Source organism: Vulpes lagopus, chromosome 14, assembly GCF_018345385.1.
Source record: "Vulpes lagopus strain Blue_001 chromosome 14, ASM1834538v1, whole genome shotgun sequence".
Taxonomy (NCBI): Eukaryota; Metazoa; Chordata; class Mammalia; order Carnivora; family Canidae; genus Vulpes; species Vulpes lagopus.
Window position 1 is genome coordinate 4435569 of NC_054837.1, and position 27000 is coordinate 4462568.

Consider the following 27000-nt stretch of genomic DNA (forward strand, 5'->3'; position numbering starts at 1 on the left):
TCTACTTACACTTGGTATTATAGGAGGTGTCAAGGTGCCTTTTCTTAAGCCTTCCCAATTAAAGCCCTCAAACCATCTAGGAAAGAAAAGAAAAGAAAAAAAGACAGCTAGTTAAAGGCATCATATCAGCTAAAACCCTCTCATCGCAACATGGGTGATGGACATGTCTGAAGGAAAGCCACTAGGCAAACATTTTCTATGAGACAAGAGTATATTCTATTTCATTGCACATTTTTATGGTTAGGTTTTTAAAAATATGCATTCCCATAAAATAAGTTAATTATTGAGATATTTAACACCCATTAGAAAATAACTCCTTTCCTAGCAATTTCAGGAAGAATGTCTGTATGACCTTGTTCCTACAGTATCATTACAATTTAATAAGTGTCATGATAGCTTGGCCCCTGAGTCTTATAGAACTTTTTTATTTTAAGGCAGTAGAATCAGGGCATGAAAAGTCAGGCTAGAAAATTACCCTTCTAGTTTTGCACCGATTCAGTGGGCGGCTTCAGTTAATTAACCTTTCCATATCACCGTATTAGGTCTAACTCTGACTTGGCACTTTTTCGATGTGTTCATAGAAGAAAACATTAAATATGCAGTATTAGGGTCATCATAATTCCTAATAAGATGTCAACACGTTTAATTAAAATAGACTTACGGTACTTGGTGTAGTTTATCTGCAAAAATGAGGACCCAATAACACTAAAAAACTGTTTTAACTGTTTCGTTTTGTTTTGTCTTTAGCAAATGCTAGCACCAAATTCTTAAGCAGGTGTTTCAGGGTATTTATAAATAGTTCGATAAATACGTTCTTCTGGTAGGGATGTGCATTTCCTGTGACTGTTATAAACACAGGCTAATTAAAAAAAACCTAATTTGGTTTTAGGTTTAGCCTTTGACTCTCCAGTTGACTAAGTAAGGTTTAATATTTAAGATGCTGCTACGGTTTGAGGAAAAAAAAACCCAAACAAACCCACTGTACCCTATATTTCTTTTTTCCCTTTATCATCTAATTAGGAAGTGGTTGGAAAAGTCAATTCCAGTTTTAGTCTGGGAAATGAGGCATGCGATGGTGGGGGTCCTTTGTTTTTGATATCCTGGCAGAGAATAGAATCCCAGAATTAAAAGTACACATTTCCTGTTCATGCCAGAGAGGAGATGTGCCATTAGGGTGAGTTTGGAGAAACTGAATTCAGTGAATCCGTCACTTGGTATGGCTTAGGGTCATGTGACGTCCCTGACACACAAGCAGAAGGGCTTCTGATCAAAGGTCTGGCGTCCCCTTGGATGTTCCGGTAGGTAGGCCGAGTCTACTGTCACACAGCCTGGGGCGCCTGTCGTGCTTTCTGGACCCTCCAACAGAAAGGAACAAGGAAAGAACACTCACTTGTGCTTCTGAATGTCTTTCACGCCGTTTTTCAAATTCCCTAATCTTTCTGATGGGTTATCCCTGGAAAGACAATAAGAACTGTGAGGAATCTCATCACTTTCACATTATGAGCCTTTCACAAATCATGTGGTTGAAATGCTTACCTGCAGAGTTTTTTAATTAAGTTAGCAGCATTTTTGGCAATCTTCTTTGGAAATTCTATCATGTCAATCCCCCTCAGTATGATGTTATAGGTTTTCATAGGATCTGGGCCTGAGAAAGGTGGGCTGTGAGAATGAGACGTGAAAAGAGAATCACTTTTTGTTTTCTTTTTTATTTTTTTAAGATTCTATTTATTTATTCATGATAGACATAGAGAGAGGAGGGTGGGCAGAGACACAGGCAGAGGGAGAAGCAGTCTCCATGCCTGACATGGGACTCGATCCTGGGACTCTAGGATCACGCCCTGGGCCGAAGGCAGGCGCTGAACCACTGAGCCATGCAAGGGATCCCCACTTTTTGTTTTCTAAATAAGAAATATTAAATTGTTTATAACCCCACAGACTACATCGGTTCTTTTCTGGGGACAAACGTTGGTAGTGGTAACGGAGTGATACTAGATTCATAGGAAAACAGCATGGAAACCTTTTCACGTCAATCACTTAGCAAAACCCCATGGGGGGGTCAAGTTTGTGTTCTCCTCTTGTCTTTCTAGTGCAGGGGCCAAACTCCCCTTGCTGTCTTTGGCCATACAAGATGCTGCTTCTACTTTCTGGCCCTTTCCTTGTAATTGTCAGTTCACTGATTACACCTGAGATGAATTCCAAACTCACTAGAGTGCTCCAAGGACTTCCGTGATAAGGATCCATCTCCTGCCAACACTACCCATGCCCACTGGGATTGGGACACCATTTCTGGTCATGGGACTGATCCCATGACCTCCACCAACCAACATCAAGGGTAAATTCAAGTATTAGACTAGATTGGTGCATTATTATTATTTTTTAAAGATTTTATTTTCTTAATGCAATCTCTGCACCCAACGGGGGGTTTGAACTCACAACTCCGAGGTCAAGAGTTGCACCTGCTGATGGAGTGTCTCTGCAGAACAGTCCTCCTCCCGCCCCTTCCTCCCTGGTCATCAGTCCTCAGTAGGTAACCTGACACGAGGCTTCCTCCTTATTGGGAAGGATGTCATAGCCAGGCCCCCAGGAGCCAGATCCATCCCTGGAGGGTGGCCTTGTGCCAGGGTCAGGGGACACGGAGATGATCAAGACTGCACCTTCCAGCAAAGTGATACAACCTGGACAAATACTTTCTTTGGAAATTATTCTAATACCAAGTTCATGTCTCTTTGGGGAAACATGGTGCAGATTATTATTTTTGCCCACCAGGTTCGTTAGTAGCAGTTCAAATTAGTTCCTTTTAAGGAGCAAGGTGCAAACGATGAGTTGCTTACAACAGGGAGGAGCAGAGGTGATTTTCTGAAGGCTGTGATGGTTGTTATTGCCTTGAGGTGTGGTCCCTATTCTCTATGACAAGTACTTTTTAAATGTTTTAATGTGTCATTCATTAGCCAGTTGTCAGTTTTAAATCACTTTAAAAAATGTATAAATATACAACTTTAGGTCACAGTAGAACCTAAGAATTTTGATGTGATATGAAGTTGAATATTTCATTTATTCTCTTCCATTAGCCTTGCCAGTTTTGATTTTTACTTAACAAAAAATCCACTATGCTGTTCTTCCTCATTTGTAATCAGTTAAACATTTTTCTAAAATTTAGATACATATATTTGAATTTATATTTTCTTAGAGAAAAAAGGATCATTTGTTAAACAGGACTTTTGTGGTTTTTACAAGCGATGTATTTTCAGTCCAAGATAGCCCTGCAGCATACAAAACATAAAATTAGAGGTAAAAATCCTCCAGAACCCCAAAATATTAATCATTAACATAAGATAAATGTAATTTCAAACATTTCTTTGTGTCGAGGTGCAGACACGGGATTTTTTTTTATACATGCTTTAAAAAAAAAAGCATTCAATTTTATTTTATTTCAAGAGTAGAACGAAATGTTAAACTTCCAATATGTGCTTCTTCACCGATAATATTAATTCCCAAAAGATGTCTCAATTAACAAAACAGCTCTGACCTCAGAGCTTTCTGTTTCATAGCGATATACTTTAATTATAAAAAAATTCTTAAAATGCTTTCCTGTGAATGATGACAAATAAGCGTGTTTATCGTGATTCCCACCTCCTCCCCCCCACATGAACTTTTGTTTTAGTATCTGAAAATTGCCAGAGATGATCACATTTACCATCTGTTCAATTACCAACATTAAATTATTTAGTCTGAGTTCTAATAAGACTCCGAAGTTCATCGCCAGTCCTTTTCACCAGTTTTATTCCTTTGTGCCTTATTTTAATTTATCTTTTTTTGAAGAAAGAGCTGGGTGCACCCTCTACTTTATACCTGCGGTCTCTATGCTCTAAGTGGACTTGGTATAAATTCCTTGTGCTGTAATTTCTGTCTCCCTCAAAACTACGCAGCTCTGGACGTGCGAGGTTCTGACATTAAAGGCATTACGCACAAGCTGGAAGCCACGTCAGACTAATCCTCCTCCTTCCCAACACCCCGCATGACCTGCTGTTGTGGCCTAGCTGCCCATACAATGATCCCTTCCCACTGAAGTCAGGAAGCAGGACACACAGCGGTGTCATTGCCCTGAATCTGCTTCCCCATGGTCGCTGCTAATCAGAAGGATGTACTGAGTCCAGGCTCTGGGTCACGGATTTTCTGTTATGTCCTTGGATATTGTTCTGTTCCACTTGTAATGGGCTCTCTACAAACATAATTGTTTTTTTTTCCTATTTCCTTTGACTTCTATATCCTCTTTCTGTAATAATTTCTATATCCTGTCGTCTTTTCCATTATTTTCCCCAACTCCTACTACCTCTCTGGCTGGATTTCTCATTGCTATTGCTCTCTTTTCTGTGGATGAGGATGGTGACGTCCAGCTCTGTGTTGTTGTTGAGTTCCGCTGGTTTGCTTCTCTTGCTGTCCACGAACACTAGCAGATGTCTTGTTGACTTTTTAAAGAGATCGTGCGTTCTATAGCGTCAAAGAAATTGTAGATGATTTGTCTAAGCTCTTCCTAGGTTTCTTTCATTCATTTTTCTTTTGTGTCATTGAGCTGCCTTTTTTTTTTTGAGCTGCCTTTTATGTATGTATCTTGCAGCTGAAATTAACTGAAAACTGATCAAACCAGTATGGACCTTATTCTCACATGACGGCGGCCGAGAGGTAGGGAAGCTGTGGACCTGGTGGGATCAGTGGCTCAATGACTCAGTCATTTCCAGGTCTTGTTTTCCATACAGTGTTGGCTTTATCTTAAGGCCATTTCCTCTCAATGGTGTGAGGAAATGAGAGGACTGTGAGGTCATCTCTATGAGAAGACCACCAGTGGAAATAGGGACTTACACATATTCAGTTGTTATGTTGAGTGCCTGTGAAAGGCACTGCAAATTCTCCATGAAAGTACATTGAAATTCTTCAAATTCATTTGGATCTGTTTAGCTTGCATCCCCCCCCCAAAAATTAGGGACAGATGCCAGGGGGAATGCATGTGTGTGGAACACATGAATTGAATCTAAAGCTGAAAGGCAGGGAGGGTTTTCTCATGTTCTGAGTCATGTGGGGGCTGGGGGAGTCTTGGGCAAAACCAAAAAGTAGGAAAGGAACTCGTGTGTGTGTGTGGGGGGCGGTCTGGGGCTACAGGAAGGGGCCCTTTCTGATAGCCACTCATCCTTTAGTGGGGTTCACTGCCCTGAAGAACAGACTAAGGAAGACTGGAAATGGGAAATTCAGCAGCTTTCACTAGAATTTTCTGCCTTTTAAAATGTACCAAATTATTTCACTTGCTTTCAATTTGGGGCATTCAGGAGTTCACGGGGCACACAGCAAAGCCCAACCACATTCCTTGAAATTGTGCCATTGCCACCTTTCTCCCTTTTTTTATTTTTATTTTTTATTTTTGGTTTCCTATCCCTTTATTGGCCAACATTATGGGCCTTAGAAGGCAAAACTGGTCTATCTGTTTGCTTACAGATCCTCCTGATGTTCTGTGGGGCTTAACTGGGCTTTTACGTGAACACTCCTTGCTTTCCAAAGGTCCATTTCTTCCCCTAAATCCACTGGATATTATATTCAGGACCAGAGCACTTCGTGGTCACGTCTGTGGCCCAAGGAGGTCTGACAGCATCAGTCCTGGTCACAAACCACACCTCACAGTATTTGACACATGCGGTTGATCAGATTTTCCCTGCAGCTAAAGATGAGCTTATATGTTCTATTTTTGCCTTCCCACACCCCTGCCCCTTGTCATTCTCCCCAGAAGGAGAAAAATTGTGAGTCCATTTCCGAAAATGGGTACTAAGCTCATTATGTATGGTTAAGAATAAATATTTTTTAATAATATAAGCATTTATGATAATAACAAGTTCAGCTTTGGCTATCCCACAAAAATTGTGATTTATATGGTTTTATTTAATTTTATTTTTTTATATGGTTTTATTTTTTATGACCATTCCATTCCATAATGTTTATGACCCTATGGTTATTTAGAAAAGTACTTTGAAACTATTCAAGTGTTTAAACTTTTAAATCTTTGTATTTCTGGTTTCAATATATTTTAGTCGGATATTGTGATGTGACATTGTTATTTTAAAGGATTAAGGACTGCTATTAAGAATTTCTTTACAGTTTGGTATGTGGGAATTTCTAAGAATAAGGTTTTAACTGTTCCATTACTCAAGGAATCAAATAATGAGTGTGGAGAAAAAATTAAATGCATAAGGAAAATAGAAATTGCCATGGTTAATATTTTATTCTAGTTATTAATGGTTGATATCTTAATTCTGTGGTTAATAGTATTGAGTTTTCTTGTATCAAGAATACAAGATTGCTCTTTGCAATACACCGATTGCTCTTTATAGCAATTCTAAGAACACCAGGTAGCTTACCTACGTATCTGTCCTCCCATCCATCCGTGTACACATACATGCTTAAATGCTAGATTTGACCTTGCCATTCAAATCTTTCATATCCTTCAAGTGTCCCCTTGTCATAAGTTTAAAACCATTTTCTTCTATGTAGAAGGAGGATATTAAATAAAATGGGGTTAGGTCACAGATAATTTATTTGAAGTCAACACAAGTTTTAAGCGTGATTCCTGGCAGTGGTAGGAGCGGAGTGGCTGTGGCATCCTTGGAGTGCATCCTGTGCTCTAGACAATCTTCTCAATCTTCACACATTCACTGAAGCTTCACAGAGGACCTGAGGCTAAACGCCCTGGGTCTTCCTGAATATTTGGGGCAGCTACTACTTTCTCTTAGGCAATCCTGTCATTCCAGGGCCTCTATCTTATTCAAAGTTCTCGGCTCCCTAGATGTGAATTATCGGAATGACCTTCAAGTCTTCTGGCTTGTTATTCCTAAATAGGGCCCTATAGGTTACCCCCTTTTCAAAAAATACTCAGTGACTGCCTTTAGACGGAGTGAAAACAGTCACGTGTAGCAATCATGATCCTCAAGAGGCGACGCTTACTGATCCCCCATTATCATCAATTTTCTATCGAACGACAGCAGGCATATGACGGTAGTTTGATGTGTAGAATGTAGGAATTCTGACAGTGGGGATGTAATGCTGTGCTGGCTGCAAGTGTCACTACGGTTGGTCCCCACAGGGCACTATTACGATACCGGTGACCGTATCCCCATGCTGTGCCTCTGCTCTTGTGACTCAGTCCACAGCTGGAAGCCTGGACCTCCCACTCCCCTTCCCCCTTTTCCCCATGCCCCACACTCCCCTGGCAACCATCAGTTTGTTCTCTGTATTTATGGGTCTTGTTTAGTTTATGTCTCTCTTAGATTCCACAGATAAACAAAATCATATGGCGCTGCCCACTAGGTCCCTCCACATGGTTGTGAATGGCAAGATCTCATTCTTTTTCATGGCCAAGTAATAGTCCCCTGTGTGTAGATCTGTCTCTCTCTCTTTTTTTTTTTAACCCATTTATCTATTGATTGACCCCTAGGTTACCTTCCTTGGCTAATGGAGATAGTGCTGCAATAAAGACAGGGGTGCACATATTCTCTTGAATTAGTGTTTTCCTTTTTTTCGGGGAATATACCCAGTATGGAACTGAATTACACGGTTAATTCTATTTGTCATTTTTTGAGGAACCCCCATAATGTGTCCCTCAGTGGCTGCACCAGTTTGCATTCCCACCAACAGTACGTAAGGATCCCCCTTTACTCCACGCCTTCCACGACATCTGTTATTTCTCGTCCTTTTGATTCTAACCATTCTAACAAGTGTGAGGTCATATCTCATTGTGGTTTTAGTTTTATTTCCCTGATGATGGGTGATACTGAGCATCTTTTCATGTGTCTATTGGCCAAATGAATTTCTTCCTTAAAAAAGTTACTATTTAGGTCCTCTGCTCATTTTAAAACTGAATTGGTTGTTTCGTTGGTATTGAGTTGTAGGAGTTCTTTACATATTTTGGAATATTAACCACATAGTGGATATGTTATTTGCAAATATCTTCTCCCATTCACTAGGTCGCCTTTGTGTTTCGTCATTTCAACTTCACTATACAAATCCTTTTCATCTTGGTGTAGTTTATTTTTGCTTTTTTTTCCTTTACATTAAAAGACACACCTAGAAAAATGTTGCTAGCGCTGATGTCAAAAAAGATTATTGCCTCTTTTTTCTTCTAGGAGTTTTATGGTTTCAGGTCTCATTTAAGTTCTTAATCCATTTTGTAATTATTTTTGTGTAAGGTGTACAGAAGCAGGCCAGTGTCATTCTTTTCCATACAGCTGCCCTGTTTTCCCAACCATTGGTTAAAGAGGCATTTTTTTCTTTCCCTATTGCATATTCTTGCTTTTTCCCCTGGAGATCAATTGACCGTATAAGAAAATGTTCATTTCTGGGCCCTCTATTACTGTTCCAGTGATCTCTGTGACCATTTTTGTGCCTGTATATCAAAACATACTGTTTTGATTACTGTAACTTTGCAGTAGATCTTACAATCTGGGATTGTGATACCTCCAGCTTTGTTCTTTCTTAAGATAGCCTCAGCTATTCAAGGTCTTTTGTGGTTCCACACAAAGTTTAGTATTATTTGTTCTAGCTCTATGGAAGATGCCATTGGCATTTTGATAGGAATTGCCCTGAATCCACACAGTGTTTTGGGCAGTATAGACATTTTAACAATATTAATTCGTACAATCCATGAGCCGAGAATATCTTTCCATTTGTTCCAATTTATTTCATCAATATTTTATAGTTTTTAGAGAACAGGTCTTTCACCTCTTTGGTTAAATTATTTTTAGTTGTTTTATTTGTTTTGGTGCAATTGTAAATGGAATGGACTTTCTTAATTTCTCTTTCTGCTACTTTGTTGTTAGTGTATAGAAACACCACAGATGTCTGTATATTAATTTGTATCCTGCAACTTTGCTGAATTCATTACTTCTAACAGTTCTTTGATGAAGTCTTTATGGTTTTTTTTTTCTTTATGGTTTTCTATGGATAGTATTATATCATCTACATATAGTGACAGCTTAACTTCTTCCTTACCAGTTTGAATACCTTTTATTTCTTTTCTTTTTGTCTGATTGCTTCAGCTGTGACTTCCACTACTATGTTGAATAAGAGCGGTGATAATGGACATCCTTGTATTGTTTCTGGATCTTAGAGGAAAATCTTAGCTATGGGTTTTTCATGGAGGGCCTTTATTACGTTAAAACACGTGCTATCTAAACCCACTTTGTTGGCAGTGTTATCATAAACAGATGCTGGATTTTGTCAAGTTTTTTATGCATCTTTGGAGATAATCATACAGGTTTTATCTTTTTTCCTGCCCATGTGATATATAATGTTGACTGATTTGAGAATATTGAACTACTCTTGCAACCCTGGAATAAATCCCACCTATTTGTGGTGAATGATCCTTTTAATAGATTGTTGAATGTTTTTTGTTAATATTTTGTTGAGGATTTTTACATCCATGTTCTTCAGGGATATTAGTCTGTAGTTCCCTCTCTTGTTTTTTTTTTTTTTTTTTTTTTTTTGTAGTTTCTGGTTTTGGTATCAGTGCAATGCTGATGTCATTGAATGCACTTGGAAGCTTTCCTTCTACTTTTTGGTAATAATTTGGCTATTAACTATTAATTGGCTATTAATAATTTAGCTATTAACTCTTGCCTTTTATATGTTGGGGTTTTTGGATTACCGATCCCATTTTGTTACTAGTTATAGGTTTATTCAGCTTTTCTATTTCTTCCTTAGAAATTTATCCACTTCTTTTAGATGGTCCACTCTGTTGGCATAGAATTTTTATAGCACTCATACTTTCCAACCTTTGTATTTCATTGCTGTTAGTTGTTACTTCCCTTTCATTTCTGATTTTAATTATTTGGATTTGGGATCTTGTTTTCTTCGTAAGTCTCGCTAGAGGTTTATCAGTACAAAAAAATAATACATTGATCTTTTGTATTATTTTTTTGGTCTCTCATTTATTTCTCCTCCAATTTTAATTATTTCCTTTCTTCTAACTTTGGGCTTTCCTTGTTCTTTTTCTAGTTTCTTTACATGTAAGATTAGACTGAGATTTTTCTTGTTTGTTGTTGAGGTAGGCCTGTGCCAGTATAGATTTCCTTCTTGGAATCGCTTTTCCTGACTCCCAAAGATTTTGGATTGTTGCACTTTCATTTTTATTTGTCTCCATGATTTTTTCTTGTCTCCATTTAAAAAAATTTCATCTTTGATTTCTTCATTGGCAAAGTGGTTGTTTAGTAGCATGTTGTTTAGCCTCAGCATGTTTTTGTATTTTTCCCCAGTTTTGTTTGTTTGTTTTTTTGTTATTGATTTATAGTTTCATACCCTTGTGGATGGAACACATGCCTGGTAGGATTTCCAGTCTTAAATGTACTGAGACTTGTTCTGTGGCCTAAGGAATGTTTCTTGTGCACGTGGAAAGAACGTATTGGGATGTAATGGTCTGTCTATATCTGTTATGTCCATCTAGTCTAATGTGTCTTTCAAAGACACAGTTTCCTTATTGATTTTCTGCCTGGCTGATCTATCCCTCGATGTAAGTGGGGTGTTAATGTTCCTTACTACTATTGTATTACTGTCCATTTCTCCCTTTATGTCTGTTCATTCTTGCTTGATGTATTTAGATGCTCTCATGTCAGGTAGATCAATATTTACAACTGTTATATCCTCTTGTTGGACTGATCCCTTTATCATTATAAAGATTCTCTGTCTTAGATAAAATAGACTAAAAAGACTAGAAGTATTCCTACTGCATCTTTTATTTATTTAGGCTTCCTTTTGCATGAATATCTTTTTCCATCTTTTTTCACTTTCAGTTTGTGTGTGTCTTAAAGTCTGAATAAGAAGCACACAGATGGGTCTTTTTTTATCCATTCTATCATTCTGTGCCTTAGATTGGAGCATTTAGACTATTTACATTTAAAGTAACTATTGATAGGTATTTACTTATTGCCATTTTCTTAATTGTTTTCTGGTGGTTTCTGTAGTTCTGTTTTTTCTCTTGCTCTCTCTTTGTGATTGATGAGTTTCTGTAGTCTTATGTTTGGCCTTTTTGTCTTTATTTTTGTGTGTGTATCTTTTATAGTTTTTAGGTTTGTGGTTACCATGAGGTTCATATATAATATCCTACTATAGTCGATATTAAGTTGATGGTCACTTAAGTTCAAACACATTCTAAAAGAACTTGATTTTTACTCCCTTGCCACTTTACATATATTGTCATATTTTACATTTTTTAGGTACAGTTGATCTTACTGCTTTTGTCTTTTAACCTACATACTAGCCTTATAAGTCTTTACTAAATGTTTACTTTTACTAATGATTTTTTTTTCCTTTTGTAATTTTCTTCTAATTATGGTCTTCTTTTCAACTTAAAGAATTCCCTTTGGTTTTTTTTTTTTTTTTTTTGTAAGGCCAGTTTATTTATTTATTTTTTTAATTTTTTTATTTATTTATGATAGTCACAGAGAGAGAGAGAGAGAGAGAGGCAGAGACACAGGCGGAGGAAGAAGCAGGCTCCATGCACCGGGAGCCCGATGTGGGATTCGATCCCGGGTCTCCAGGATCGTGCCCTGGGCCAAAGGCAGGCGCCAAACCGCTGCGCCACCCAGGGATCCCATGTAAGGCCAGTTTAATGGTGATGAACTCCACTATTTTGATGGTCTGGGAAACTCTCCTTCAAATCTAAATGATAAACTTGCTGGGTAGTGTATTCTTGGTTGCAGGGTTTCTTTCAGCACTTTCAATGTACCATGCCACACCTTTGTTGACTGCAAAGTTTCTGCTGAAAAATAGCAAGGAGCTTTTCTCTGGCTTTCGAAATTCTCTATCTTTAATCTTTGACATCAACAGCTACTTCTCCTCAAATTTGAAGGAATGATCTTGGAGATGGTCATTCCCTGTGTAGACTGTGTCTTTCTGGTGACTTTGGCTAGCTGTATAGAGCTGTAGCTATCCTGGGCTTGGCGGTACAGGCCACTCTATGTGGGGCCATCCTGGTAGGATGGTCAGAACAAAGTGGGAATGGGTGGGGGTGGTCTCAAGGCTCTCCACATGGAAGATGCCTGGCAGCACAGCTGAAGCTGAAGTAGGCATGAATTCTGGGGTTCTCGTGCTAAGGGCCCCTTGGCAGAAGAGCTGAGGGAGGTAGAAGACGGAGGGGGCACCTGGTGGGACAGCAAGAGCTGAGGTGGGCATGGGCCAGGGTTACACTGGCAAGTCATCTAGAGCCAAAGTAGGGCATGCCTGGAATGTTCTGGGGTGCTCTGCACCTATTTATCTTTGGTGAGATGGCTGGAGCCACAATGTCCTGCTGGGACATCTGGGGCTAGTGTGGTCCAGGAGCCAAGGGCTCACTGAGTTGGCAAACCAGCTCTGATGCCTGGGCTTTGCTCCCCTCTGCACTATCAAGATGGAGGGGAAACATAAGTAGTGTTTGCCAGCCCATCAGGCCTGTAGAGAGTTCCAGCAGCTCTCCCACCATTTGTCAGGGTTCTAGGGCTGGTTCCTTCATTTGAAATTGCCCTTAAGCCACAACACTTTTGTCTGTGCCCAGGACAGATGCATCTGCTCACAGTCCCCCTGTTCCATGTCTTACCACTACAGTTCATACACTGGGGGTGGGGCTTCCCTTTGTCCTGTGTCCCCAACTCTCTTACCTCCATCTTTCCTGTCATTCTGTAGGTGGCCCCCCTCTCTTTCACTGTGTAAAAGTCGTTCAGTCGGCCATCAGTGTCCTATCATTTTTTTTTTTTACATGAAGCTACTGCCCTTCTAGTGAAGCCATGCCTGCCTGGAATGTTCTTTCCTTGCTTTGAATGTCTAAGACACATTCTCTTAGAGCCCAGCTGAGGTCTTGCCTTATTTAAAAGTCTCCTTGGACAAACCGAGCCCTCTTCTGAACTCCTTGATTTATAATGACCCTACCACCCCCTTCTCTTCTGGACACAGCAGGGTGGTGTATTTTGTTTTTCTTTTCCTTGAGGAGCTTATGGTCTGCCTTAGACCTGGAAGTATCCACAGTACCTTTTTTGGTTGTTGATGACTATAATGTTATTACACAGATGACCTGCAAAGCATGCACGTTTCATTCCGATATAACAATTGTTAAGATGTCCTCTTATTTCTATAAACAGTTGACCAAGACATTTTTCTAACGCTATTATCTCCCTTACTTCATTGCTGGCTAAGTGACTAGGCTCAATGGCCTCACAGAAAAAAAACAAGATTATTCTACATTCTCATATTTGTATAAAGAACTAGTAATGATGAGGCCAAAAGTTGATGTTGAGTTGGTTGCCTTCCTCTAACCCATTTTAGAGTTTGATGGACTCCTGGTCACTTGCATAATTAATGGAAGCGCTGGAAAAGATATGGTGAGATGTGCTTTAAGATGGCCTGATTGGAGTGACAAAGGCAGGAGTGTGCAGCTGTCTGCTGGTCTATTTTTATCAGTGGTTCTCTGTCAATGTCCATACCTGCCAGTCAGAAGTTCATACATTAGGATTCCCAGTGACCAGTAGTCGGCTGAAATGTCATGGCCTTTGTTCAGGATGATCTCTGGAGCTACGTACTCTGGAGTCCCACAAAAAGTCCATGTTTTCTTTCCAAATCCTATTTTCTTTGCAAAGCCAAAATCAACCTTACAAAGAGAGAAATACAAGTTATTTCAAGACACGTGCATTAAACTTAAAAGCAGTAAGTTCTTTAGCTGGAGTGTACTGATAATAAAACAAAAACAGATGCACATTGCTATAGTTCTCTAGTCTGAAAGGAGCCACCTATACTTCAAACACAGCCTCCCTGATCAAACCCAGTTTCTTTTTTCTTTTTTAATAGGAAAAGGTGAAATTTGAGTATAGGATAAAACTCAAGTCATTAAAAATAAAGGCAAATCTTTCTTTCCAGAATTATTTTCCAATTTTTACTCCTTTCCTGCCAATGGAAAGCCATAACTCCTTTACTGAAAATCTGTAAAAGACTCGTTGGACCTCCTTGACAAATTTTCCAGAATATGCATGATTTCTGCTGGAATTGAGGTTGACAATCCATTTAGTATTGAGAAGCCACTTCACTGCTGCAGGAGCTGAGTCACAAAGTTTATCCCTGCCCTTGGTAAGCACAAACAGGCACAACATGCAAATGTATTCTTTATTTTTCTAGAAACCTTTTGATGAAGGAGCATCAAATGCAGAAAGTCTATTTTTTTCTAAAACAATCTGGTTGAGAATATAAATAATTAACTGCCATTGATTTGACTTCCTTGAAAACCATATGCCGAACAGAAATTCCAAAAGGTTAAAAAATCTGCACTGACAAATGCAGAGTCCATAAAAATTGTACATTTTATAATAATGAGAACTTCCCTCCTGTGTTAAATATTTAGAGCATTTGAGTGATTTTATTATGATGATGATCACTATTATTATTATAATCAAAATGGCCTGGATGACATTGCCTACCAAGCCTATTTTTTTTCCCCATTAAGGTTGTATATAAATCAGGGCACTGAGATGGCTCAGTCGGTTAAGCATCTGCCTTTGCCTCAGGTCATGATCCTTGGGGTCCTGGGATCGAGCCCCATATCTGGGCTCCCTGCTCAGTGGGGGAGTCTGCTTCTCCCTCCCGCAGCTTGTACTCTCTCTCTCCTTTTTTCTCTCCAATAAATAAAATATTTTTTTAAAAAAGATTATACAGAAATCTAAAATATTAAAACAATTCACGGTTTTCTACAATGTAAATATCCATTCCCTGTGAATGGCAGAAAGTCTCGGAAAAGGTCTCTACGGCCCTTCTAGGTCTAGAACACGTGCCAGCAAGCACGAGCCATTCAAACCCATTCTGCCATGGGAGTATTATCAGTTTGGACTTAGCCAATTTAATGTCTTAGGAAACATAAGACATTTGAAAGGATAGTTTGATGCATCATTTCAAAGAACAGTTGGATGCAAAGAGTAACACGAAAGTCTGATTTTAGGAAAAGTTACAGCATTTACAAAAGGACATGGAGATTTCAACAAACACACTTGATGAAGGCCTATTTTAAAACTGCAGGGAATCCACTGCGGGTGTGTAGGGTGCACTGACCAGCTTGGTGTAGCCTCTGTGATCCAGGATGAGATTCTCTGGCTTGAGGTCCCTGTAAATGATTCCTTTGGAATGCAGATAGGCGAACGCCTCCACCACGCATGCTGTGTAGAATCTGGTCGTAGAATCTTCAAATGAACCTCTGAGATACGGAGAACAGAAATGTGTAAGACATTAGTCTTTCTGATACGATTTTATTTATGTTTTCTCATGTCATGACATTCCTGTGCCAAAGTGTGACCCCAGAGACCAATAGCCTATGGCCAAATGTCATATAATTGCCGCTGCCTTGGGTTTTCAGAAGCACCTAGAGGATCAAGTCAAGTAATTCTTTGCCCTTACGAATGGGATAGTTAACCCTAACTTGCAAGCACCGCACACAAGCTCAACCACACCCCCCTCCTTCTGTGAACGCGGTGGCTTCCCCCTGGCAGCCCCGTGTCCTCCAACCAGGCACAGCTACAGTGGTGGTCGGGAGGAGACAAGTCCTATCTTAGAGGCTTATTTTGGAAACGAGAAGTTTAGAGGTTCAGTCCTATTTATTCTTGAGGGCTTGTTTCTGAATCTAAGTAATTCCGGTACACTTCATGAGAACATGAATAAGAAATGTTTTCAAAGAACCACTTTGGAAATGAGGTGTGATGCTATGACTAAATCATCTATCGCAAGCTCAATATTCTATTTTTTGAAACTTTCGCCAGCAAGAGAAATAATACCTACCTCCCTCACTAGTGCCTTCTTATTAAGAAAAAGATGGGGTGAAGAAAGAAGTAGAAGGAAAAAGGTACTTGGACGGGAATATAGATTTGTAAACTTGATTCTGATGTTTAGCAAAAAAGTCCATGTTCTCTGTCTTTCCCTCTCTTTATTTAATGAAATAACGATAAAGGGAGAAAAAACCCAAAAAAAACAAAAACACTGATACCTAAGGTTAGCTCCTTGTTTCTATACCAGAAACTTTGTACTTTAACATTTTTTTTCCATGAAATTCTTTAAAAAGATAAACTATATTTCCCTTTTTCATTTCATGATGGTTCAGGAACATTTATGTGAACATCTGTCCAGAGGAGGCTGCGATGTAACGCAAGAGAGAAGCACACCGGCTGTCGCAGGTAGCCCCACAACTGAAGGTGGCCCGAGCTTGCTTCCATTAGAGTCCCTAATGCTGGTTTGCATTTTGGTGACTTTTGCTTTTTTTTTTTTTTAATATCGAGTAGTAGAGGCAAAGACACCGGGAAGTAGAACATGACTGGTATTTTTTACAAAATGGAGCAGTGAACCCAAGGCCAAAGCAGGACCTTTCAGGTTTTTCTTTTTTTCAATACTAGTTTCACCGGGACACCTGCACCCCGATGTTTCTAGCAGCAATGTCCACAATAGCCAAACTGTGGAAAGAGCCTCAGTGTCCATCGAAAGATGATGGGTAAAGAAGATGTGGTCTATGTATACAATGGAATATTACTCAGCCATTAGAAATGACAAATACCCACCATTTGCTTCAACGTGGATGGAACTGGAGGGTATTATGCTGAGTGAAGTAAGTCAGTCGGAGAAGGACAAACATTATATGGTCTCATTCATTTGGGGAATATAAATAATAGTGAAAGGGAATAGAAGGGAAGGGAGAAGAAATGGGTAGGAAATATCAGAGAGGGAGACAGAACGTAAAGACTCCTAACTCTGGGAAACGAACTAAGGGTGGTGGAAGGGGAGGGTGGGGGGTGGGGGTGACTGGGTGGCGGGCACTGAGGGGGGTACTTGACGGGATGAGCACTGGGTGTTATTCTGTATGTTGGCAAATTGAACACCAATAAAAAATAAATTTATTAGAAAAACACCCAGTGCTCATCCTGTCAAGTGTCCGCCTCAGTGCCGTCGCACTGGGTGTTTTTCTGTATATTGGTAAATTGAACACCAATAAAAATTAATTTATAAAAAAAACTGTAAAAAAAAAAGAAATCAAAATTTCACATAATGAAAAAAAAATAAATTTATTATTAAAAAAACAAAAACAAAAAACAAACAAAAAAACCCCCAAATACTAGTTTCTTCCAGAATGTTCTTCCTTTCAAACTCTAATGTCCCTGGTGTTGTCACTGAAATATTTTGCTCTTCCCAAAGAAACATCTTCCTTTTGAAATACAATTCAAGGCAGGAAGATATCTACTCTTACAGATAACTAGAATCTTTTTTTTTTTTTTTTTTTTTTTTTTAGATAACTAGAATCTTAACTATAGTTAAGAAGATTCTAGGGTTTCTCTTCAATGTCTGAATGGAAGGATTGCAAACTTATAAGGACGAGATAAAGCTTCTTTGAGAAGGAATGACACACCGTATGCTGCGGTTCTCTTCTGACTGGGAACTACCTTTGCCGAGGGAACACTGGATAATTCTTTTTTTTTTTTTAATTTTTATTTATTTATTTATGATAGTCACAGAGAGAGAGAGAGAGGCAGAGACACAGGCAGAGGGAGAAGCAGGCACCATACAGAGAGCCTGACGTGGGACTCCATCCAGGGTCTCCAGGATCACGCCCTGGTCTGCAGGCGGCTCTAAACCGCTGGGCCACCGGGGCTGCCCTCGCTTGTTTAATTTTGAGCAACTAACTATATCTTCCCCGTCTCCACCTTCTCTGGTGCAAAATGGGGCTAGGAATAGAAACACTCTCACTGGATTGTTGTAGGGATATAAATAATTGATGTGTATATTTAGAATCAGTGCCTGGCACACAACCTGATAAATACGAGCCATTCTAATTGAGCACAAAAAAAAAAAAAAAGTCTTTTTTAGCTGCTGTGTCTTAATCTAGGAAAACTGAATGACATAGGCAGGTCTGAAGTCTTCTGGGGATGGGAATGAGGGGTCTGCAATACCTAATTAACACTGTCTTTGGGGTGTATTGCTATTTTTCAGGGTCCAGGCTAACTGCTCTGGGTCAGCTCTGAAGGGTCTCCTGCTAATCTCTGTTTTCATTTTCTGTTTCTCACAAAGGCACAAAAATGATTATCACTTGCTAATTTTCATCATAAAGTAAACCAACAAAAAAAAAAATAAAGTAAACTGACCACCAACGTTCACCTTTGGGTCTTCAGTTCTTTACAGCTCTGTTTCAAGGTTTCTCTGATTCTCAGCAATTTTGGAATTTGGAAGGTTCTAGAGAGCTGGTTTCCATTCCTTTAAAAATCTATTTTGAGTCCCTCTGCTATATAAGCATATTTGTAACTGATTTTTAAAAATTAAATGAAAATGCTATCTCAAATCTGTTTCCATGTTATATGACAAATCAACATGGGCCTACAAAATATTTATCAGCAATACAGCTTCATCACAAAACCTTTGATGTGGGTAATGTGTAGGTTTACACTTCTGAGAAGCAGTCACAAAGCATAGCATTAGGGTGACTCAAAATTAAAAAATTACTATTAGAATAGAAAATGACAACTCAAAATAAAAAAAATTACTATTAGAATCAAAAATGACAACAAATATTTGATCTAAAACCAAAACGAAAGCTTGTTTTTTATCAACAGAAAGTTGCTTAAATAAATAAATCACTGCCCTAAATAGCTCTTCAAAATAATAAATTACGCCTTGACATGTCATTTCAATGAAACCACGTACGGAATAGGGCTTTGGACCTTCTTTGGGAACACGTGGTAGTTTTATTTTAGCTAGATGACAGTAGATAACAATTTGGGAGAATTAGGAGATTACGTATGCTTATGGATAGACCCAGCTTTCAACCTAATCACAATGGTTAATCAACTCATCACAAACGGTGTCCTGAAATAACAGAAAGTAACAAAGACAAATCCTCTCTTCCAGAAGGAGACGGTCCCTCTCATCCTTGCCTACTAACCCCAATCAGCAGTGAGTATCCCCCTTGACTGTGTTGCCACCGTGAGGGTTAACTGCCACTTATAAAGGTAGGGAGGCCAAATTAGTAGGAAAATAGACTAATTTCCTTGAGATACTTTGATTCTTGGGGTTGTCGAAGTGTAATTAAAACGCAATGTCAACTTCAGATGTCCAACATAATGATTCCTTAACTCTGTACATCACTCGGCGATCACCACAGTTGGCGTAGGCAACGTCTGTCACCAAACGTCACCTCAGTATTGCTGACTGTATTCCCAATGCTGTACTTTTCATCTCTGTGACTGAATCTTACAACTAGAAGTTCATATTTCTTAATCCCCTTTATCTGTTTTACCCATCCCCCCCACCTCCCCTCTGGCAACCACTAGTTAGTTCTCTATATTTAAGTACATTTGTTCCTTTGTTATATTTTCAGGATTCCACATTTAATCGAAATCATATAGTATTTGTCTTTCTCTGACTTATCTCAGCATAACACCCTCTAGCTCCATCCATGTCACTGCAAATGGCAAGATTCCATTCTTTTTTATGGCTGAGTAATGGTCCATCGTATTTACACACCACGTCTTCATTATCTGTTCATCTGTTGTTGGACACTTGGGCTGCTTCCATGTTGGCTACTGTAAATCATGCTGCGGTAAAACCAGGGGTGCGTGTATCCTTTCACATGAGTGTGGTTTTTTTTCCTTTGGGTAAATACCCAGGAGTGGTGTTACTGGATGGTAGGGTAATTCTATTTTTAATTTTTTGAGGAACTCCCATCCTCCTTCCCGACAGTGGCTGCATCAGTTTGCTTTCCCACCAATGGTGCACGAGGGTGCCTTTTTCTCGGCATCCTTGCCCACACCTGTTGTTTCTTGTTGTTGTTGATTTCAGCTGTTTTGACAGGTGGTAGATGATATCTCATGGTGGTTTTATTGGCATGTCCCTGATGATAAGTGATGTTGAGCATCTTTTCATGTGTCTGTTGGCCACTTTATGTCTTCTCTGGAAAAACGCACATTCAGGTCCTCTGCTCATCCTTTAACTGGATTTTTTTGGAATATTAACACTTTGTCGATTATGGCATTTGCAAATATCTTCTCTTATTCACTAGGTTGCCCTCTCATTTTGTTGATGGTTACCTTTGCTGGGCAGAGCCTCTTTATTTTGGTGTAGTCCCAATAGTTTGTTTTTGCTTACCTTGCCTGAGAAGATATATCTAGAAAAATGTTGCTACGGATGATGTCAAAGAGATTACTGCCTGTGTTTTCTTTTAGGAGTTTTATGGGTTCAGGTCTCACATTTAGGTCTTCAGTCCATTTTGAGTTTGAGCCTATTTTTGCGTATTGTGTAAGAAACTGGTCCAGTTTCATTCTTTTGAGGGTAGCTGTCCAGTTCTCCCAGCAGTATTTGTTGAAGAGATTGCTTTTTCTCCATTGTATATTTTTTGCCTTCAGAAAAGATGCTTGATATTTCAGTCTGTTGCAATTTACTGAGAGTTGTTTTGTGGCCTAATAGGATCAATCTTGAAGAATGTTCTATGTACTTTTGAAAAGAGTGGATATTGTGTTTCTGGATCGAATGTTCTATATATACCTATTATGTCTATCTGGTCTAATATGTAATTCAAAGCCACTGTTTCCTTGTTGATTTTGTCTGATTTATCCATTGATATAAATGGGGTGTTAATGTCCCCTACAACTATTGTATTACATATTTAAGTGCTCCTCTGTTGGATGCATAGATATTTATAATTGTCATATACTTGTCAGTTTGGTCCCTTTATCATTATGTGGTACCTTTCTTTGTCTCTTGATATAGTATTTAGTTTAAAGTCTATTTTTTTTTTAGAGTATTGCTACCCTGGCATTTTTTTTCCTGCTTCCATTTATATGGTGACTGTTTTTCTATCACTTTACTGTAGTCTGTATGTGTCTATGTCTGAGATGAGTCTCTTGTAGGTGGCATATAGCTGGAGCTTTATTTTTTTCCCATCCCGTCATACTATGTCATTTCATTGGAACATTGAGTCTATTTAAAGTCATCACTAGGAAAAATAAATAAAATGTCATAATTGATAGGTATACACTTATTGCCATTTTATTTGTTTTCCAGCTATTTTTACAGTTCCTCTCTGTCCCCCCTTTTTTTTCTCTTACTCTATTACCTCGTGGTTTAATGGCTTTCATTAGTGTTCATTAGTGTTATGCTTAGATTCCTTTGGCTTTATTTTTTTGTGAACCTACTCTAGGTTCTGACTAGGTTCATAGGTAACTTCTGTGTATGGTAGGCTATATTAAGTTGATGGTCTCTTAGATTTGAACACATTCTAAAAGCACTAAGGTTTTACTCCCCCTCCACATTTTATGAATATGTCTTATTTTCCATCTTTTTTGTGTATCCCTTGACTGATTTTTGTAGGTACAATAATTTCATTAATTAATTAAAAAGAGAAAGTATTGTTTTAACCTCCTTACTGGCTTTGTAAGTGAATAACCTACTTTCATTTGGGATATACTCCTCTGTTTCCTCATTTTGTTTAACTCTCCACATTTGTTTGTATGTATGTATCAGGTAGGTCAGTGATGGCTCCTGGTCTTGAAAGTAGTGACCTAGTATAGAAGATTCCTGTAGTGGGGATCCCTGGGTGGCGCAGCGGTTTGGCGCCTGCCTTTGGTCCAGGGCGCGATCCTGGAGACCCGGGATCGAGTCCCACGTCGGGCTCCCGGTGCATGGAGCCTGCTTCTCCCTCTGCCTGTGTCTCTGCCTCTCTCTCTATCTCTCTGTGACTATCATAAATAAATAAAAATTAAAAAAAAAAGAAGATTCCTGTAGTGCCCAGAGTGCAACGCCCCCTGGTCACTTGAACCAGATGCCTCAGAGGTGGCACCTGTGTGGGCTGTATGTGCTCTACTGTTGTGTCTGAGCTGCATCTGCCTTAAGTCCAGTCATCTGCAATGGCCTACTTTGCCCTCTGTGGGTGCCCTGGGCAAGGTCTTGTCCCTGTGCTGTTGCTGTTGAGGGGGCCTGTCTGTGGTTGCCACAGGCTTGTAGGTTGGCAGAGTCAGTAGTCAGGGGAGCTGTCCAGACTTAGTCTTTCTGCCACAGCTGTGGGTGCACCAAAGGGCAGGCCTTTTTTCCTGTGCTGGCAGCTGAAAGGCCTGACTATGGGAAATGTGGTGTGTTGGGGTGTATGGTTATCCTCCCTTCTCCCCAGAGCAGGAGTTACTTTGGAGGGCTGGCTGCTAAGCAGGTTGAATGAGATGGGTCTGGAGGGGAATGTGGGAGTGGGGCTTACAGTGCCAGCCAGGTAAGTGGAGAGGGTTAACATGAGCTCCCAAAGTGTCTGGCTCTCTAGGCTGGTGCCTGCCAGCACTTTTTCCCTGGAGAAGTCTCCCGAAGATCCCTGCCACTCCAGTGCACACTCCGTAAATAAATGTCCTTCACGCATATTCCAGGCACTTTTCAAATTGCTGTTTCTGTGCTGTCTTGGCAGTTTATTTATTATGCTGAGTCTTTAAAGGCAGGGACTTACTTTTCTGTTGCCCTCAGGCTCTTTGGAGGTAAGCCCACTGATGTCTAAAGTACCTGGACTTAAGCCCAGCTGATTTTAAACACTTGCCAAGTTAAGCATCACTGGTTTTCAAAGCCAAATAGCATGGGTACTCATTTTCCCAGTGTGGGTCTCCGGTGCCGGGGGTGCCTAATTCAGGGTCTGATCCTCCTGCTTCTCTGTGCATGCGGTGTCCCTCCCAACTGTGATTAATTGCACAGGAGACTTGGTTCCCAACTGTGTCTCCACACCTCCTACCCTTTTCATTGTGGAATCTTCTCTATGATTAACTGTGGAAGGTTTGTCCTGACAGTCTTCAGAGTATTTTGAGAGTTAGTTATACAAATATAGATGTTATCTTGGTATATCTTTGGGATTGAACAAGTTCAGGATCTTCTGATTCTCCTATCTTCCTGGCCCCTTGAAATACTTTTGATCTACACCATCCATTTTGTCCTCTCAGATGGAATTTAAATAATTACCCTCCACAATATAGTTAGAATCGAAGGGAATGGAGATTTAAGTTACTTGCTGGTTATAAAACATATCCAGGAAGACACATGACTAGAAATGGAATATGCATAATTTGAAAATTATGGTATCTAAAATAATTAAGATATTCATTAGGAAAATTTAAAACATTTTAAGTAAATTTCATTAGATTACTGTATATTAAATACCAATATTAATACATAATATGTAAATGCTAATATGTGTAAACTATTATAAGCATATATATTATGTAGTTATCATATTAACCACTTACATTGTTTAAAAAGTTGTAGGGATTGCCAATTCTTTAAGTGTTATGGAGGAAAGGTGAATAAAATATAACGTGTACCTATCTACCCCAAATAATGGAACAGAATTGGCGGAAAACAAAGAGTCACAAACTAGGAGACAAAATACGATAGCTAATAAAGAATAAATAAGGGAAATAAGTGCAACAATTAACATTTCAGGGGTGTTGTATCTCAAAGATAAATATTTAATAGTCCTCCAATTCTGTTTTATATAGATGGTATCATTTTAATTTTTTTTAGGATTTTAATTCTTACTTTTTTACAACAGCAGGAAAACTGCTCTGCATTCCTTTTCTGTGCCAATGAGAAAAAAGACAGAGGCAGGAGATGGTCATCTCACTTACTAGGTGAGGGAGGAGATCTGTTGCTATCAGAGACTTCCTACACTAAATCCCTAAGGTTTAGATGTATTACCCTGTCAGTAAAGAATAGTCACACAAGCCCTTCTTAAAACCAACCCAGATACATTTCCTTTATCCTTTCAGAATAGCTTCCCTACTGCTGCTTTCCTGGGATGCAAGAAGAAAACTGAATGAGTTGAATATGATTTGTTTTAACTACGGATATTTTCAACTACACTGTGACAAATAGCATCATTATTTTCCTTTTTCTTCTTGGCATTTTTTTGTTGTTGTTCCTATAAATTAACCTTTGGGACTTTCAGCCTCAAACAAATAGTTAGAAAGCTGGTCAGGGGCCATATTCATTGGAGCCTAGATCTCCAAAACTGTGTCCCCGATCTGAGCAAGTTTTTGAAGAAGGGGAAATAAAAGAGTAAAAGAAATAAAGTGCTACATGCATATATAATAGTTTTATTGCTTTTAATTTTGAGGCCTCATCCCTCCTCAACCTTTGGGAAGGAACAAGCAGCTATCTTACCTCCAGCTTTTCTCATAGTAGCAAGCTCATTGCAGGGACTCACCAATTGGGTATCCCAAACCCAAGAATGATAAAAGGGAAGGAAATTGAACCAATCAAAAAGCATCCTGGTGGATGTAGAAAAAGGACCACCCACTGATATTTTGCCTCCATCTACTCCTCCAAAGTAAACCACTTTTTAATAGCAAATTAAGCTGCCTTGCCAGATCAAAATATATCTCACTCGGAAGGCTTGGCTGGCACTTATGAGCCAAGAAAATGCAAACCAAGTTAGGTAGGGAGAAATATGAAATAATATTTTCTTTCAAAACCTAAATTGACATTTGATGCCTCATATGTGAATTTCAGATTGACTTGTGTTGCTGCCTGATTCACAGAAGCTCAAAATAGTTCCTCTGCCTATGTGGCTTATTATTGCTTTCATGCTTACTTCCACCTGTAAATCTTCTAATTAGAACAAATCAGGGAAGATATTTCAAGTAAATTAGTGGATTGAAAGGTCAGTTCAAAAATAATATAGTAGAGTTATGTTAGGATGAAGCAGATATTAGCTCACAAGTCAGAGGGTTCACTTGACGCAGACTGTAAATTATGAGAAGGGGACCACGTCTCTTTTATCACTGTATCTCCAACTTCCAGTACAATGCCTGGCATAGAATCTGTGCTCAAATATTACCAGAAATAATGTAATGATGCACTATAATAGCTTAGTACAGATGTTCACTCTGCTTTCCGAATGCCAACATGATGCATTCCTTATATACTTGTTGACCTCAAATTTAAGGAGTGAAACACAACAGCAATATCATCAGGACAGAATAAGTAAAAAGAAATCCACTTGACATACACAAGGAAGGAAACAGGGCTAGGACCTGAAAAATGTCAATGTTTCCAAAGACATGGAGTTACCATGAGAACACTAGGAGGGATGAGACTTCATAAGCTATCCCATCTAAAGAGCCACCGGTTCTATTCTGGGATATCTAAGACTAACAGGTTGTCAAAAAAACCAGGAAGGCTGTCTGGGAACAACAGGGCAGTCTGTAACAGAGTTTCTGAAGGAGGACATGAGTGAGACTGACAAATATGAAAAACAAATATGTCAAAAGGTGTTCAGAGGGAGAAGGATGCCTTCTAGAAAATGATCATTCACAGGAAAAGAAAATTGCCTTTTATTTTTTTTAAGTACACATTTAGGATTGGTAATGATCTCCTAGGGCATTTTATAGACTCCATTTCTAGTTTGCTAGCTGTATTAATAAGAGGAACAAGCTCTGATTAGACCAACTTTACTTGCCCTGAAAGGGCAAACATAAGTAAATCTGAATTAGATTGTTTACACGGAATACTGCTTATAAGGAGATTCATTGTTTTTCTGAGATCAGCAGAAGCCTTAAAAAGATGGCTGACTTGCTAATTTTTTTTTTAATTTTTTATTTATTTATGATAGTCACAGAGAGAGAGAGAGAGAGAGGCAGAGACACAGGCAGAGGAAGAAGCAGGCCCCACGCACCGGGAGCCCGACGTGGGACTCGATCCAGGGTCTTCCGGATCGAGCCCTGGGCCAAAGGCAGGCGCCAAACCGCTGCGCCACCCAGGGATCCCTGACTTGCTAATTTTGAAACCAAAGAGCAATGTAAAGCTGGAGAAAAAGTACATCGGGGGAAAAAATTCCCAGTGTCCAGAAAGGCAATTAAACTGATCATTAATCCCAATAGCAGCTATAACATTATTCCCTTCGTGTCACAGCAACAAATTGACTTCTAGGCAACTGACTCTGGGATTCAAGTTAAAAAGATGACCTGGTTATATACCTTGCTAGGTCCCATTTCCACGCTGGACTAAGCCTTTATCATTGGTTACAAATCTGAAACAGAGCGAGCTTCATGTTTACTAAGGCATATGTGTACAATGGGTTGTATCCCATATTTACTTATTTTCTGAAATATATATATGTATAAATATAAATATGTAACATATAAATATGATTTTTAGACTTTAAAATTGACTCTTCTTACTAGCACAGTCAACTACACTTTTAATGAAATGATAGAAATTTCTTAAAACTCCTACCGATCCCTGAGAATGGTCCAGAGCTCTCCACCTAGGCACACTTCCATCAACATGTACAAATATTTGCTGTCCTTAAACGTTCTGTATAATCTGTGGATTGCAAACAAGAAAACAAAGGTTAGAAATGTGGTTGTCTTTGAAAAGAATGTGTTTTAGGTGCTCAGATTACAGTCTTATGCTTGGTTTTCTAAGCTTGAAATGTCATTAAAAGGAGAAATGTCTGTTTGCAAATAGGGAATAGGAGGCAACCAGCTCCTGACCAAGATGTGTATAGGGTGGGGGCTGGGCTGTCCTTGGCAATGAATGGATTAATCCAAATGATTATGGACCAAGATGGCTTCTTGGGGCTCCTCCTGTCTCAGTTTAGCTGATTTTTAACACATGGACTCTTCAGCCCTATTTAGTGGTCATAAACATGCAGTATACATGGTTATAAAATAGGTACACTTTACAAATACAGACATGAATGAAATTCTTGTGCCGTTCACCTAAGTTCACCTTGTGCCCTGTTTTTAAGTGCCACTGACAAATTAACTAGAACAGGCTTTGTTTTGTTTATGAAAACTCCTCGTTATCTCCTCGTTAACGTTCTCAAAATATGGAGTTGGAATAGTCATTTCATTTTTTTAATCTTCAAAATTTTAAAAATGTACATATTAGTATTCAAATAATCTAATTTTTGTATTTTGTCCTTCAAGCTGCAAAAGAAGTCTATATAGGGTCACAGAGAGCATCAGCATG

General features: G+C 39.1%; 1 protein-coding gene across 3 annotated transcripts in view; it reads right to left on the minus strand.

Annotated features, from left to right (window-relative positions):
* The window catches only part of PRKG1 (protein kinase cGMP-dependent 1), a 1197769-nt gene that overhangs the window by 6820 nt on the left and 1163949 nt on the right, over positions 1 to 27000 (minus strand). For all 3 annotated transcript variants that reach the window (XM_041728585.1, XM_041728584.1, XM_041728586.1), the window contains 6 exons: positions 26260 to 26349; positions 15091 to 15232; positions 13482 to 13645; positions 1537 to 1659; positions 1391 to 1453; positions 10 to 76 (listed from right to left, as the gene is read on the minus strand). In XM_041728585.1, coding sequence (XP_041584519.1) covers positions 10 to 76; positions 1391 to 1453; positions 1537 to 1659; positions 13482 to 13645; positions 15091 to 15232; positions 26260 to 26349 — 649 coding nt within the window. The remainder of the gene's footprint in view (positions 1 to 9; positions 77 to 1390; positions 1454 to 1536; positions 1660 to 13481; positions 13646 to 15090; positions 15233 to 26259; positions 26350 to 27000) is intronic.